This window comes from Mirounga leonina, unplaced genomic scaffold (assembly GCF_011800145.1).
Source record: "Mirounga leonina isolate KUSES-001 unplaced genomic scaffold, KU_Mleo_1.0 Mir_115, whole genome shotgun sequence".
Taxonomy (NCBI): domain Eukaryota; kingdom Metazoa; phylum Chordata; class Mammalia; order Carnivora; family Phocidae; genus Mirounga; species Mirounga leonina.
In genome coordinates, this window is record NW_023270268.1 from 100,897,875 (window position 1) to 100,914,910 (window position 17,036).

The 17,036-nt window shown below is 37.8% G+C and overlaps 1 protein-coding gene across 1 annotated transcript in view; it reads left to right on the plus strand.

The window, feature by feature from the left end:
* MORC1 (MORC family CW-type zinc finger 1) overlaps positions 1-17,036 on the plus strand; it is a 170,427-nt gene that overhangs the window by 85,165 nt on the left and 68,226 nt on the right. Inside the window, exons 15-17 of the mRNA XM_034990914.1 lie at positions 8,579-8,707; positions 11,533-11,638; positions 16,654-16,792. Coding sequence (XP_034846805.1) covers positions 8,579-8,707; positions 11,533-11,638; positions 16,654-16,792 — 374 coding nt within the window. The remainder of the gene's footprint in view (positions 1-8,578; positions 8,708-11,532; positions 11,639-16,653; positions 16,793-17,036) is intronic.

A 17,036-nucleotide genomic window follows, 5' to 3' on the forward strand; every position in this document is an offset into this window, starting at 1 on the left:
GAGTTTTTATCTTAAAAATATAATGAATTTTGTCAGTGTTCTTTTTTTAATTGAAGTGTAGTGGACATACACCATTATATTAGTTCAAGTGTACAACATGTTTCAACATTTATACATATTATGAGTGCTCACCATGATAAATCTAGCTGTCATCTGTTATCACACAAAGTTGTTACATATTATTTTTTTAAATTTTTTATTGTTATGTTAATCCCCATACAGTACATCATTAGTTTTACATATTATTAACTATATTCCCTATATTGCACATTGTATCCCCATGTCTTATTATTTTATAACTGGAAGTTTGCACTATTTATTTATTTAGATTCATTTATTTATTTTAGAGAGAGAGGGCATAGTGGGAAGAGGAAGAGGGAGATGGAGAAAGAGAACCTCAAGCAACCTCCCTGCTGAGCGTGGAGCCCAACGTGGGGCTCAATCCCACAACCCTGAGATCATGACCTGAGCCAAAATCAAGAGTTGGACGCTCAACTGACTGAGCCACCCAGGCACCCCTACAAGATTGTACCTTTTAATTCTCTTCTGCTGTTTTGTTCATCCTCCCTGGCAACTACCAGATTATTCTCTATTTATGAGTTTGTTTCTATTTTGTCTTGCTTTTTAGATTCATATATAAATGAAATCATACGGTATTTTTCTTTGATTTATTTCACTTAGCTTACTATCATCTAGGCCCATCCAGGTTGTCACAAAGGGGATTTCATTCTTTTTTATGGTTTAGTAATATTCCATTGTATATATATACCATATCTTCTGTATCCATTCATCTGTTGATAGACACTTAGGTTGTTTCCATATCCTGGCTGTAGTAAATAATACTGTAATGAACATAGGGATGCATATATCTTTTTGAATTAGTGTAAATACCCAGAAGTGTAATTGCTGGATCATATGATAGTTCTATTTTTTGGTTCTTTGATGAAACTTTATACTTTTTCCATAGTGGATGCATCATTTTGCATTCCCACTCACTGTGCACAAGGCCTCCCTTTTCTCCACATCCTCACCAACACTTGTCATTTCTTGTCTTTTTGATAATAGCCATTCTGACAGTTATGAGGTGATATCTTAATATGGTTTTGATTTGTATTTCCTTAATTATTAATGATCTTGAGCATCTTTTCATGTGTCTGTTGGCTATATGTGTTTCTTTGGAGAAATGTGTATTTAAGTCATCTACCCATTTTTTAATTAGTTTGTTTTTTTTAATACTGAGCGGAGTGAGTTCTTTATATGTTTTTGTTTTGTTTTATTTAAATTCTAGTTAGTTAACATATAGTGTAATATTGGCTTCAGGAGTAGAATTTAGTGATTCATCACTTCCATAACACCCAGTACTCATCACAAGTGCCCTCTTTAATACCCATTACCCATTTAGCCCATACCCTGCCTACCTACCCTAGAGCAACACTCAGTTTGTTCTCTATAGTTAAGAGTCTCCTATGGTTTGCTCCCCCCTTTTTTTCTCTTCCCCTGTGTTCATCTGTTTTGTTTCTTAAATTCCACATATGAGTGAAATCATACGGTATTTGTCTTTCTCTGACTGACATATTTCGCTTAGCATAATACATTCTAGCTCCATCCACATTTTGCAAATGGCAAGATTTCATTCTTTTTATATGGCTGAGTAATATTCTGTTGTATATATATACACCGCATCTTTATACATTTTTCAGTCAATGGACATTTGGGCTTTTTCCATAGTTTGGCTATTGTTGATAATGATGCTATAAAATGCCGGTGCCCCTTTGAATCAGTAATTTTGTATCCCTGGGGGAAATACCTAGTAGTGAGTTTGCTAGGTTGTAGGGTATTTCTATTTTTAACTTTTTGAGGAACTTCCATACTGTTCTCCAGAGTGGCTGCACCAGCTTGCATTCCCACCAACGGTGTAAGAGGGTTCCCCTTTCTTCGCATCCTCACCAACATCTGTTATTTCCTGTGTTGTTAATTTTAGCCATTCTGACAGGTGTGAGATGGTGTTGATATGTATTTTCCTGATGATGAATGATGTTGAGCATCTTTTCATGTGTCTGTTGGCCATCTGGATGTCTTTTTTGGAGAAATGTGTATTCATGTCTTCTGCCCATTTCTTAATTGGATTATTTGTTTTTTGGATGTTGAGTTTGATAAGTTCTTTATAGATTCTGGATGCTAACCCTTTATCTGATATGTCACTTGCAAATATTTTCTCCCATTCTGTAGGCTGCCTTTTAGTTTTATTGATTGTTTCCTTCACTGTGCAGAAGCTTTTTATCTTGATGAAGTCCCAGTAGTTCATGTTTGCTTTTGTTTCTCTTGCCTCCAGAGATGTGTCTAGTAAGAAGTTGCTATGGCCAGTGTCAAAGAGGTTGCTGCCTGTGTTCTCCTCTAGGATTTTGATGGTTTCCTGTCTCACATTTAGGTCTTTCATCTATTTTGAATTTGTTTTTGTGTATGGTATAAGAAAGTTGTCCAGTTTCATTCTTCTGCATGTTGCTGTCCAGTTTTCCCAACACCATTTGTTGAAAAGACTTTTTTCCATTGGATATTCTTTCCTGCTTTGTTAAAAATTAGTTGATCATATAGTTGTGGGTCCATTACTGGGTTTTCTGTTCCATTGATCGATGTGTCTTTTTTTTTTTTTTAAAGATTTTATTTATTTATTTGAGACAGAGAGAATGAGAGAGAGAGAGCACATGAGAAGGGGGAGGGTCAGAGGCAGAAGCAGGCTCCCCGCCGATCAGGGAGCCCGATGCGGGACCCGATCCCGGGACTCCAGGATCATGACCTGAGCCAAAGGCAGTCGCTTAACCAACTGAGCCACCCAAGCACCCTAATCGATGTGTCTTTTTTTGTTTCAGTACCACACTGTCTTGATGACTACAGCTTTGAAATGTACCTGGAAGTCCGGAATTGTGATGCCTCACACTTTGTTTTCTTTTTCAAGATTGCTTTGGCTATTTGGGGTCTTTTGTGGAATATTTTTGATATTAACCCTTATTGGCTACATGTCATTTTGCAGATATCTTCTCCCATTCAGTAGGCTGCCTTTTTGTTTTGTTGATGGTTTTCTTTGCTGTGCAAAGCTGTTTAGTTTGATGTAGTCCCTTTTGTTAAGTTTTTGCTTTTGTTGCCCTTTGCCAGAGAAGATCCAAAAAAAATACTGCTCAGACTGATGTTCAAGAGCAACTGCCTATGTTTTCTTCCAGGAGTTTTATGAGTTTTCGTCTTACATTTATGTCTGTAATTCATTTTGAGTTGTTTTTTGTATATGGTGTAAGTTTCATTCTTTTGCATGTAGTTGTCCTCAAATGTCCTTTCTATATGTATTGGGATGATCATATGTTTTTTTATCTTTCCTTCCATTAATGTGGTGTATTGCATTTATTGATTTGTTTATGTTGAACCATCATTTCATCCAGGGATAGATCCCACTTGATCATAGCTTATGATCCTTTTTTTGTGTGTGCTGTTGAATATTATTTGCTTGTATTATTTTGAGGAGTTTTCCATCTGTATTCATTGGTGATATTAGCCTGTACTTTTCTTGTGGTGTCCTCATCTGGATTTGGAGTCAAAATAATGTTGGCTTTGTAAAATGAGTTTGGAAGTGTGCCACCTCTTCAATTTTTTGGAAGAATTTGAGAAGGATAGGCATTAATTGTTGTTTAAATGTTTGATAGAATTGACCAGTGAAGCCATCTGGTCCTGAGGTTTTCTTTGTCGGGAAACTTTTGTTTATTGATTAAATCTTCTTACTAGTTACAGGTTTTTCAGATTTTCTATTTCTTCATAATTCAGTCTTAGACATTTGTATGTTTTTAGGAAATTACCGCTTTCTTCTAGATTAGGCAATTTGTTGGCATATAATTGTTCATAGTAGTCTCTTATCTTTTGTATTTCTGGGGTAGCAGTTGTAATGTGTCTTCTTTGGTTTCTGATTTTGAGTCTTCACTCTTTTTCTTAGTTTAATTAAGGGTTTGTCAATTTTGTTTATATTTTCAAAAAGCAGTTTTTAGTATCATTGATCTTTTCTATTGTTTTTCTGTTCTCTCTTTTATTTATTTCTACTGATATTGGCTATTTTCTTGCTTCTTCTAAGTTTGGGCTTCATTTGTTCTTTTTCTAGCTCCTTGAGGTGGAAGGATTGTTTATTTGAGATCTTTCTTGTTTTTTAATGTATTTATCACTATGAACTTTCCTCTTAGAACTGCTTTTATTGCATCTGTTAAATTTTGGTATGCTGTTTCTATTTTCATTTATCTCAATATATTTTTAAATTTCTCTTTTGATTTCCTCTTTGACCCATTGGTTATTTAAGAGTATATTGTTTAACTTTTACCTGTTTTTGAATTTTTCATCCTTTTCTCCTATTACTAATTTCTAGTTTATACTATTATAGTCAGAAAAGATACTTGATAATGATTTTAGTATTTGTCAATTTGTTAAGACTTGTTTGTGATCTAACATGATCTGTCCTGGAGAATGTTCCATGTGTGTTTGAGAAGAATGTGTATGCTACTGCTACTGGATGAAATACTGTGTGTCTATTAGATCCATTTGCTCTAAATTATGGTTCATGTACATTATTTCCTTATAATTTTTCTCTGATTAATCTATCCATTGTTGAAAATGAGGTAATGAAGTCTCCTACTATTATTGCATTGTCATTTATTTCTGCTTCAGATTTGTCAATATTTGTTTAATATATTTAGTGCTCTGATGTTGGTCTATATATATAGATAGATAGATAGATAGGTACAGATATCTATATCTATATATCTATATCCATAATTGTTATCTCCTCTTGATGAATTGACTCCTTTACCATTATATAATGACCTCCTTTGTCTCTTGTTGCACTTTTTAGGTTAAAGCATATTTGTCTGATACCAGTATAGCTATCCTTGCTTTCTCTCAGTTTCTATTTGCATAGGATATCTTTTTCCATCCTTTTATTTTGAGCTTATATATATCCTTAAAACTGAAGTGAGTATCTTATAGTCAATATATAGTTGGGTCTTGTTTTTTTTTAATCCACTCAGCCACTTTATGTTTTTGATTAGAGAATATAATCCATTTACATTTAACATAATTATTGATGGATAAGGACTTATTATTGCTATCTTATTGTTTTAATTGCTGTTTTTTTGTTCCTTTGTTTCTTCCTTTCTTGTTGTCTTCCTTTGCAATATGATGATTTTCTGTAGTGTAATGCTGTGAATCCTGTCTCTTTATCTTTTGTTTTGCTTTATTGTTTGTTTTGCTTTACTTTTGTTTATCCTAGGTTTTGCTTTGTGGTTACTATGAGGCTTGCATAAAACATGTTTTAGTTATAACAGTCTGTTTTAAGCTTATGACAGGTTAACTTCAATCTCATACAAAATCTCTACCTTGTTACTCCCTTTCCCCACAAACATTCTTTGTTTTTTTATTTCACAATTCAGAATTCATGTTTTAATATTGTATATCCCCTAAGAAATTATTGTAGCTATACTTATTTTTAATACTTTTGTCTTAACCTATATACTATAGTTAAATGATTTATACACCACTATTATAATACTAGAGCATTCTGAATCTGACTATATACTTACCTTTACCAATGAATCTTATATTTTCATGTTTTCAAGTTACTAATTAGTATCCTTTCATTTCAGCTTAAAGAATTCCCTGTAGCATTTCTTGTAAGGTAGGTCTAGTGGTAATGAAAAACCCTAGGTTTTTTGGGGAAATTCTTTGTGTCTCCTTAATTTCTGAAGGACATCTTTGCTGAGTAAATTATTCTGGGTTGGCAGGTGGTGGTGTACTTTTTGTCGTTTTTTTAGCACTTTGATTATATCATCCCACACTCTCTTGATTTGCAAGGTTTCTGCTGAAAAATCCACTGATATCTTGGTGGAGGTTCCCTTATATGGGAGGAACTTTTTTCAGGGTATCTGTATAAATGTCTACAGACTGAGTAATGCATAAAAGAAAATAGAAACTGGCATGATATGTTTCCTCCTGCTGTTATCCCTCTGGCTTACTTATTCACTTGCTGAAACATCTGCCTAGTCTTCTGGGGCCAGTCCTTGGAAATTTGTTTTAATAACATGTAAGTTGTGCATGTTGGAGTAGTTTCTATCTGGAGAAACAAAGTTGAATTTCTGTTGACAGTTAGAAAAAGCCATTTCTGACCTCCAGAGTGAATAACTCTGGTTGTTTTCTTTGTCCTGATATCTGCTTTGAATAGTATAATATCTTTTATCAGGTCTGCTCATGATGTTTCGGCTACTGAATATCCTCTCTTCTGCTTTGATAGCCAGTCATTCTTTAGTATTATTTAGTCTTACAAGTAAACATTAAGCTCTGTGTGTCAGCCTCTGAAAAACAAGATCCTAACATAGCCACTGTCTTCAAGGATTTCACTATCTAGAGGGATAAATAGGCATAAAGTAAACTAAAATGTAATGCGTAAGCATTAAAGAGTGGTGTGATCACAGAGCAGAGATCATCCCACCCTTGAGAGGTATGTGCCTGTTTCTAACATCCTAGTAGTTTTACCGCCCTTAAAGTGTTTATGTTGGGGTTCACAGTTTATATTTGTTTGAGAAGTTAGGTGGCTCCATGTTGAGGGCATGCAAAGTTATAAAGCACAGTTCCTCCTTTGAAAAGGTACAGTATCCTTGGGGAAGCAATAATTAGAGGATAAATATAATACAGCAGCGACTTAAATTTCTGCAGAGTGTTATAGTTTTTAATATACCTTTGCATTTATTCTTTATGATAACCCTGTAAGGCAAGTTATTATAAACACTTTATGATGAGAAAAACAATTAATGTGTGGCAGAGACTGCAGTCCAAGCCACCTGACCTTAATCTGCAGCACCTCTTACTTTGACATAGTAAGAACTGAGTAGTTCATGTGGAAATCAGAGAATGAGGTTTCACAAACCCTGTCCAGTCAGCAAAGAATATTTCAGGGTCTGGTGTGCAGTGAAGAAGTAGAGTCTGGGATGGGCCAAGACTGAATGCTGAGCAATTAGCTGAAAGCCAAGAGTTTGAGTTGAGAGAAGCCCAAAAAGCAGAGTCCAAAGGGAAATTTGAGGTGAGAGCTGCTAGGAGTTTTGTGAAGAGACAAGGTAGGAGAGTTGGGAATTTGTGAGGGTCGTTTTCAGCCTGGCCCAATTTCATACTTCTTTTTGAAGACGGAGTTCCTTCCTTGCTCGTCTTAATGGCACATAGCATTCTGAACCTAAATTTTAACAGGAATAGTAAAGTATGAGGATGTTTATTTGTAGTTTGCATGGATTATACAGTCATATGTTAAGGTTGATGGAAGGCTGGCCCTACTGCATATATTTTATTTCCAAGGTGTGTATGTTAGATTCTCACTGTTTGGCTTTGTACATTGGTGAAATGTTTTATATCCACCATCTTTCAAGTACTCAGTAGCCACATGTGACTGGTGGTTATCATATTGGACAGAATGGTAAACTTGGGTTCTTTTCTTTAAAAAAATATTTTTAAAGTAACACGTGCACATGTAAAAATATTCTAAGTGTTCAAGAGGTTAAAAGTGAAAGTGAAAGTGTCTTCCCCCCACCTTCTTCTCAATTTCTCTCCCTCTTTCCAATGGCATCTACTATTAAAACTTTCTGTTATTTCCTTTCAGGAATAGGAAGGCATATCCATCAAAATTGTATATGTATAAGCTTTTTATAAATTATAAAAATTGACTATAGTAGGTATTCTGTTTCATATCTTTTTGTTTCATATTTTTTTAAAAAAAGTATTATAAAACTCTAAGAGGTCTTGACACAACAATGCATTTAGCTCTACCTATTGTAAAGGTTGCCTAGTGTCCCTTGTTTGGAAATAGAATTTATCAGTTTCCTATTTTAGGTTTTTATGTTGTTTCCTTTTCTTTTCTTTTTCTATTCAAACAGTATTGTGATATATATAGTCTTTGTTTTGTATGTTTGTAGGGAAGAGTCTTAGCAGCGCAATTGCTGGATCAAAGGATAAGAGCACAGCCTCTTAAGAAGGGCTCCTAGTGGTCCTCCATGACAAGTGCTGTTTCTAAGCAAGGAGGGAGTCTAGAATCTGGGGCAAGGGTAGGGCATAAAACACTGGAAGGAAGGGGACTAGACATAAAATAACAGTGAAGAAACTGGCCGTGAGACAAGATGATAAATATCTGTATCAATAGTCTGAAGGGTGGCCTTTAAGTTTAATCAGTACAATTGCTTCTGGGAGTATTTAAGAAAAAAGTTTTAAATGTCAATGTAGTTTGTTGCAATATGTATATATTTTTATAACTGCTATTGTGTTTAATTTTGTTATAAAAATATTGCAATCATAATATATATAGTTTGGAAAATGCAAGTATAAAGCAGAAGACAAATTTCACCCATACTAAGAGAAAACTAATATTAATATTTTTATTTCTTATTTCTGTATATGTAGTAGTTTTTACATAGTTGAGATCATATTGTATATACATATGCTTATATTCAAACTTTGCTTATCATCCTGATCTTGTTGATTTAATTTTCTTTTATTATTTTTTGCCTGCCTTTTTTTTAAGGTAATAGAAATCTAACATTGTTTTGGAATGAATTTGGATATCAGAATGACAAGGACATGGAGAGATCTTTAGATTCTGTTCAGTATCAAAGACGACAAGCCATGGCCATCCCATTCATCATTCAGTGTGGTGAGTGTTGAATTAATTCCATTCCAATCAGCAAACATTTAGTGAGTTCCCAATAGCAAGTCATTGTGCTGAAAAGTGGGTTGTGAGAGAGACAGAGGTGGGTAGGACAGGGTGCTTGCTTTCAAGGAGATTAGGGTCTAGGAAAGGTTCAGAAATGCATGAAACAATGTGTAATAGAGATTAAAATTAGGTAAATGAGGTCAAAGAGGCATAAAGTTATTTGAGGAGGTGGTGGGAGTTGAGGCCAGGCTTCATGACAGAGGTACCTTCTTCGATATGGCTGTTTCTCTCTCTTTAGTTGTGGAGTTTGTCCTGTCCGTCTTCAGGTCTATGTCTGGGGTATTTAGGATGTTGTGATAGTTATCTAGCAGTCTTCGTGGGACGAGGTGAGCCTGCACTCCTCCAGCTCCGCTGCCATCTTCCTCTACGTCTGTCGAGGTAGAATTTTGAGAGGCGGAGATGTAGTGGGGACTGTGTGTTAATATCAAGTGTACACTTGAGCTAAAATTTTTGTGATAGAATAATAGACACAGTTATTTTTTATTTTAATACTTAGCACTATGTTAAATATATAGTACTTAGTAATTGACTACTGGATGAATGATGAATGAATAATAAAAGACGAGAGTGTTTATGTTGAGTAAACCTATTAGAGGGCCTCGAATGTCAGAGTAAGGAGTTTTTCCTTTGGTAAGTAATGACAAGGCTTTGGGAGTTTTTCAGTAGGAGAACATCACTCAAGCATTTAGCACTTATGATTGTGTGCCTCCAATACATCTTCTAGCCACCATATAAAGGGTTAGAGAATTAAAGACATTCTCTACTATCTGCAAGGAATCTGCCATCCAGGGGGAAGGCAACCAGGCAAACAAAAAAGCGCACAATAGTAGTTATTTACACAGTGCCTAGGGAACACCTGTCCCACCTTGTCCCTGGGGTGGTCCAAAGAGGACCTGAGCGTCATATGTAACTTGTAGTAAGGTAGTTCTGGCTGCTCAGTGCAGGATGATTTGGAGGAAGGCTAGCGCAATGGTTGAGGTCAGACCTGTGAGGAGATTACTGGCATCATCCAGGAGCCAGGGGAGAAATTGTAAAGGTCCGGAGAAAGTCATGGCTGTGCAATTTCAGAAGAACCTACACGCCAGACATTTAGAAGGAATAGTTGAGGAAGTTGATGACTATATGCAACAACCTATTGGATGATAACAATGAAGGCTAAAAGTTACTGTGTGTTTTTGATGTGTGCAAGGTACTGCCAGAATCCAATCTCCAGTATCTGAGAGCTGTATGAAATTGGGCAGATTCCTTAACTTCTTTAAGCCTCAGTTTTCAGACTTATACAACGGGGTTAGTATTTGTAGCTACATCATACAGCTTTGTGAAAAAATGAATTAACACATGTAAAGTTTACTAAGTGCTTAGGGTGGTGTATTAGGGTTTTCTAGAGACAGAGAAGTCATAGGATGGACGGATAGATATTAATTCTGGGGAATTGGTTTACATGATCAAGGAAGCTAAAGAGTCCAGAGACCTGCAGTCAGCAAGCTGGAGACCCAGGAGAGCCACTGGCTTAATTTCCAGTTTGAGTCTGAAGACCTGAGGACTGAGAGACCCACTGATGTAGTTCTAGCCTGAATGTTGACAGGCTTGATACTCAGGAAGAGCTGATCTTTTAGTTTGAGTCTGAAGGCAGAAAAGAAATTGATGCCTCAGCTCAAGACAGTGAGGAAGGAAAAGTTTCTTCTTACTTACAGGACAGTAAGCCTTTTTGTGTCTGTTCAGGCCTTCAACTGATTGGGTAAGGCCCACCCATGTTAGGGAGGGTAATCTTTACTCAGTCTATCAGTGCAAATGTTCTCATCCAAAACACCCTCACAGACACACTCAGAATAATGTTTGACCGGATATCCGGGTAACCCATGGATCAGTCGAACTGACACATAAAATTTACCGTCATAAATAATGCCTAGCTTTTATCATTATTATGCCATTTAATCCTCAACGATCCTTTTAGGCAAGTGCTAATATTAATCTCTTTTTACAGATGATGATACTGAAGCATAGAGAAGTACTTTATCCAAGATCATAGAGGTAGTAACTGGTAGAGCTATTCCAGTTCTTAGCTACTGTGACTTCAACACTGTGTGTTCTTAACCAATGTGCATACTGCCTCGATCTTAGATGAACAGAGAGAATGTTTACCTAAGAGCCAGTAGCTGTGTATGTGGATAGAATTCAGGATTAGAGTGGAGAATAGCCTGGAGAGACTGGAGTGCCTGGTTCTACAGGCAGGGAAGGAATGAAAGGAGGAAGTAGACAAAAGAAGTCACAAATCGTAGGATGGAGGGTGGGGTAAGAGCAGGAGACAGGTGCAGAGTGTGTAACTGTGTAAATGGTTCAGAGAGCTTGATTTTCCTTGTTATGTTAGTCAAGTGGTTGGAGATGGAAAGTGGTGTTGGTAGCAGAGGGATCGTAGGTTGGAGAAAATGGAGGAGTCGAGTCACTAGAAGTCTTCCTGTGGTTCAAGAAGAGATGTGGAGGGACCTAACCAACATTCTTCTGGCTGAAAGGAGCAGGAACCAACTGGAAAGAACTTCAGCAATAACGACAACCATAATAACAACAATTTATTGGTGGTGTCTTGGGGTAGCTCATAGAATCTTAGACTAGTTGTGCCGTCAGTTATAAAGGTATGTGATTATGGATTCACTTGTCTCTGGATCGAAAGATACATATACTTTTGGTATGTGCAATCTGACATGTTACTTGCTATGTTCACTTCTGACTGTGCTCTTTCTTGTGTGTGATTTTGTTTTCATTATCAGATCTTTGCCTTAAATGGAGAATCTTGCCTTCTTCTATTACTTATCAGGAAAAAGAATTTTTTGACCTCTGGATTTGTGCTAATAATCCTAACCCCTTGGAAAACAGGTAGTTTTTGATAGTTTTCTAAAATTCATTATCCATTTTTAATTCCCAAAATGCATTTGTGTGAAACTGGAAATGTCAGCGATAGATACATTTTAGCTTAATAGCGGTCATCCTTGTGAACTCTTTCTAGCTCCTTACCACCTGTGGAAATATACTTCGTTAGTCTGCTTTCCCATCAAGATAAAGGAGCCCTGCATGTAATTATCTGCAAACTTTGGGATGTGCAGCTCTGTGCTTCCACTGGCAGGAGACCATGACCCAGTGTTGGAGTTCTGCCTTCTAGTTCATTTTCATACAACATACGGCCTTATTGTAAAGGAATCTTATCCAGAGGGTGTCTCCTGGGGCACTAACCTGTTAGACCATGTGCTTTTTCTATTTAAGTCACATATTGATTTCATTGCTTTGTGCTCTTGGAGGAAGAAGTTCAGGCTAAAACAGGAAAAAGACCGATTAAGTATTGATGAATGTCACTGTTATTACAGACCCTTTAGACTTAAATTATTTTCCTTGGGAAGGGAAAGAATGAGTATCCCCCTGCTTAATGAAGGCACCCCTGAATCAAACATTGCTTCTCCATGGAGTTTGTTCTAAGTTCTTTGGCCTGGATAAGTGGATCAATATGGCTAATACAGACATTAGAGTAATAACTCCTGTTTCATTATTTTTATCCAGCCCTAAATAAAAAAAAAAAAAGGAAAATTAAAAAAAATAAACAGCACAAACACACACCAACATTTCCAGCTGGAGTTCCCAAGTTACCCATATTTAGAGACTAAGGAAAATACCAGAGGTGGTAAGGGCTCTTAGATTCCTCACGGCCCAGGGGTTTTTAGTCTTGTTTCTTGGTTTGCAGCAGAACCTGTTTTCCCCAAACACAATTTGTTCAGACCCCAAATACATAAGATAAATGCAGAACTTTCCTGATTAAATTGGAAGCTGGGATGTGTGCGAATCAGACTCCATTTCTCATTTCTGTTCTGTACTCTGTAAAAAGCCTAGAGCTCCAGGGAGCATGATTATAAAATACTGATCTAGCCTCACTCCTTCATTTTAGAGAAGTGAAAATTGAAGCCCAATGGGGGCTAAGATACCTGTTCATGAGGCTACTGGCCAAGGTCTCTGACTCCTAGCTGGGTTCTAGCCCTGGCTTGAAACTTGAGTATCTCCCACATAAGAGCCAAGGGTTGGCTCAGTTTCAATATTAAGAATAGTTACTAATATTGATCCCTTCCTGTGAGCTAAGAACTTTTCATGCAGCATTAGAATAGTGTTTAGAGTTCTGATTCTGGGGCCAGACTGCCTGTGTTTTTGATTCCCCTGGCTCCATTAGCTGTGAGATCTTGGATAGGTGACAGAACCTCTCTTTCACTTGGCTTTCTATCACTTAGAATGGGGTGTCATCCTAGTACATTTTGCATCGTCTCTGGGTCCAGCTGAGCCCATTAGAAAGACAATTTACTGGGCATCTGGGTGGCTCAGATGGTTAAACGTCTGCCTTCAGCCCAGGTCATGATCCCAGGGTCCTGGGATCAAGTCCCGCATAGGGCTCCCTGCTCAGTGCAGAGCCTGCTTCTCCCTCTCCCTCTGCCATTCCCTCTGCTTGTGCTCTTCTGTCTATCTCTCTTCAAATAAATAAACAAAATCTTAAAAAAAAAAAATGTAAAAAAAAAAAAAAAGAAAGACAATTTACTAAGTTTACTAAGTTCCTGGTTACTGGGAGCTTCTTAGTTATAAGACGTGAGAATTTAGGTCCCTTTCCACAGATCTAACATATGTCTGTGACTTCTTAGCCCAGTCTTGGGGCATTCTTGGACCCACAGAACTGGTATCTATCCTCTACGGTTTTCCTTACCTCCAGCTTACCATTGTCCATGAATTGGCACACTCTCACCCTCTCCTCCCTGAAAAGTGGTGATGCGATCACAGAGCACTGCAAAATTAGTTTCAAAGCTGCATCAATTTTGTCTCTTTTACACATCCAAATAGTGCCCCTGGTGATGACAGGCAAGAGAAATTTAGCCACGTCGACAGAAAACTGATGGTCCTTCAAAGCTTAAAATGCAGAGTTGTCTTATATTTTAAGTCCTTGATTCTTGAAATATAATGACATGATTTTGACCAGGTGTATTTCATTTCCACTGAAAAGATTAGGACAAAAAATATGCTTAATGTGACAGCAAGAGATTTAGGGGACATGTAAAGAAAAACTCCTGATTATGAGGGCACTTACTTGAGAGTTGATACTTCCCTTATTGGAGGTCATTGCAGCTCTAATTCAGTATGGTAGGATGGACCGTGTGTACATTGACAATGTGCCATGAAATAGCAAGACCTTATGCCATTGGATTCGGATAGAATCCCGCAAAATCAGTGTATGAAAGTGATGAGAAATACAGTATAGTTATTAGGCAGCATTCAGTGAATGGAAGGCCTGAGTAATGGGGTAAAACGTGGCATTGTCTGTATTTACAGAAAGTATAGTGTTATTGTCAGCAGTTAATTGCCAATTGTCGGCAGGGTTAACGCGAATGAACAGCATTTAAATGAACAATGTCTGTGTAACCAGAACTTAGGCAGGAAACATAATAACAGTTTTCTCTTACACAGCAATTACATACGTTATCTCATTTCCTCTTCATGATAACCATATGAACTTGCATCGCTTCTCAGAGGGGGAAGCAGTGAGGCCAGGAGGGGCCCAGTGACTTGTCCAGGATGCCTCCCTAGAGCTGAGACTTGAAGCCAAGCCTTTGGATGCAAACCTGCACTCTTTCTGCCTACCCGGTGTCTGAAGGCATCCTCTTTGTGTGTGTGTTTTAAATTTTTTTATTCGACTGTAGTTGACACACAACGTTACATTAGTTTCAGGTGTACCACACAGTGATTCGGCATCTGTATATGTTGTGCTGTGCTCACTGCAAGGGACCCTCCCATCTGTCACCATGCAGATGCTTTTACAGTATCACTGTGTTCCCGATGCTGTGCCTTTTATCCCGGGACCTGTTCATTCCATAGCTGGAAGCCTGTATCACCTGATCCCCTACCCTCATTTTGCGCATCCTCCCACCCCTTTCCCTCTGGCAACCTCTGTATTAATAAGTCTAATTCTGCTTTTTATTTGTTTATTCATTTGTCTTGTTTTTTAGATTCCAAAGGCCTCCTTTTACATTTCAGGAAGCCTCATGCCAGTCATATGCTCTGTGGTGACAAAATGCACCATCTTACAAATGGTAGTATTATTCTGAGCTGGTCACCCAGGTGGGGTAAAATGAAGCCATTCTTCTTTGGACCACCAGAGCATTTTTTTCTTTTCCACTTTAAACACAGAGGGAGGCTAGACATTTTTTATCACGGTACCTGAGAAATAGGTATCAACATACTTCCACTACATCCATGCTGTGCGTTTATCTGCATTTGGAAATAGGGATCACCAGCAGGGTAAAAATGATGCCTATCATTTGATAAAACCAAAAAAGTCTGAACTGTGAAAAGGATGTTTAAAATCTCCATGGGTCGTATTGCAAGTTAAAATCTTTAAAGATCATTGAATGGATTGTGTGTTTTATTAAAATACTTGAGGTTTCTCTTTTTTGAATAAAAACTTAATGTTTTTAAGTTAATGTTCATTTTATAGGTACCACCTCACAGATGTCTTCAAATCCATACTGCAGGTGGCTGTATTTACAGTAGATGCCCCCTGATTGGTTTCTCTACCACCTTTTTTTTTTTTAAAGTAACAATAACAACAAATACCATATGTGGGTGCAATTGTTTTTTCACAGTCGTATTTGAATCTGATTGTAGCTCCTAACTCTCCTCTCTTGCTAGGGGGAAGGGAAACATACCCAGCAGTTCTGAAAAACAGAAATCATGGGTTTGATCTGCTTTGCTTTTCCTGCACTGGTTCAGAAGGGAGAATGCCCTTTTTCTAGGCTCAACCTCCTCGTCCCTGTCCTAGGTTAACAACACATTTATTTCGTACAAACTTTGTCCCTCCCCCCTCTTTTTGGTTCCAGTCAATAATAGAAAAACGCTTGTGTAAAGCAGGCTCTTAGAACTGACTTTGACCTTTTGCTCCACTCCGGAACTTTCCCAGCCATACCCTGAATAGAGCCACGCCCAGCGGGAGCTGAACTTCTTAACCTTGACAAGCCTTGAAACCAAGGGAAACAATATAATATCTCCATTTTTTGATAGTTTGGCTAACTCAGCTCCCCAGAACATAGCCATGGAACCAAAAGTAGGGGGGAAAAACAAAGGACCTCCAACCTCTTGAGCCATATGTTTCCAAAGTCATTAGTATTTTATGTCACTATAACGAGGGAGGCTCTCATCCACAGTCTGGTTTTTGTGCATCTACATACAGTTCTACGTGGTTATATAGCATGTGGGAACAGCACAGCAGTAAGGCAGGGAAGCACAGAGGCTGCCAGCAGCAGGGGAGAGAAGGATGTGCACCTGCTGCCACCGGATCATGGGGCTAATCCGTGATGAAGGGCTGCCCGGGGCGCGGTGACCTGCAAGGCTGTCACTGAGCACTGCATCCCATCCCAGGGGTCCCTGCTCTTCACACTCAGCCTTCACAGTGGATCCACGTGTTTCAGAAGCAGAATTATTTGGTGTCCTTTACAGAGACCTATAGATTCCTACCTGACATTTTTTGGGGAAAAAATGTTTAGCAATAATGAGATAAGCTTCAATTATCTAAAAGCGTTTTTGCAAAAGGCTTCGTTTCATGATCACGCAGGATAAATGAAGCAGTCATGAAAGAATGAATATATTCTCCCATTCTTGTAAATATACCATCCTCCACATTTTCCCTTAAGCTTTTTTCCACGCGAACTGGAGATTTAACGTCATGTGTTAACCTCAGGTCATCAATACACTGCTCTTCCTTTGTATTCAAGTTTTGGATATAAGGCATAAAGAGTATCTTTTTATAGAAGTAAATCATCTTTTATAGACAATAGTTTTATATTTCTTCCTGACGATGTCTCCTGTTGATTGTGAAGTTGTCATCAGGCAGAACGCCTGCCTTCCATCCCTCTGGGCACCATGAGCTCGGTGTCACCATCAAAAACTGAGAAAGAGAAACAACTTCGAGAGGCGATCCAAAGGTATCACAGTCGACTGGCAGACTCGCAGCCACAGGTGAGCTGTTATTCTTTCCAGAAGCTACTTGAACTCCAGAGCTGTTGGTTTTATGTGTGCAAATCAGCTAATGTGTTTCACCCCTGTAAATTGTGTAGCTTCTTTTTTCCATCCTTTTTTATCACTTTCTTTTAATTTTGGCTCTAAGGACTGTTCTAAGGACAAGTACTAGTGCCCCAGGGGCTCAGGAAGGGAGAAGAATTTAAAAAAAAAAAAAGCTACCTGTCATATTTAAGCCCTTCTA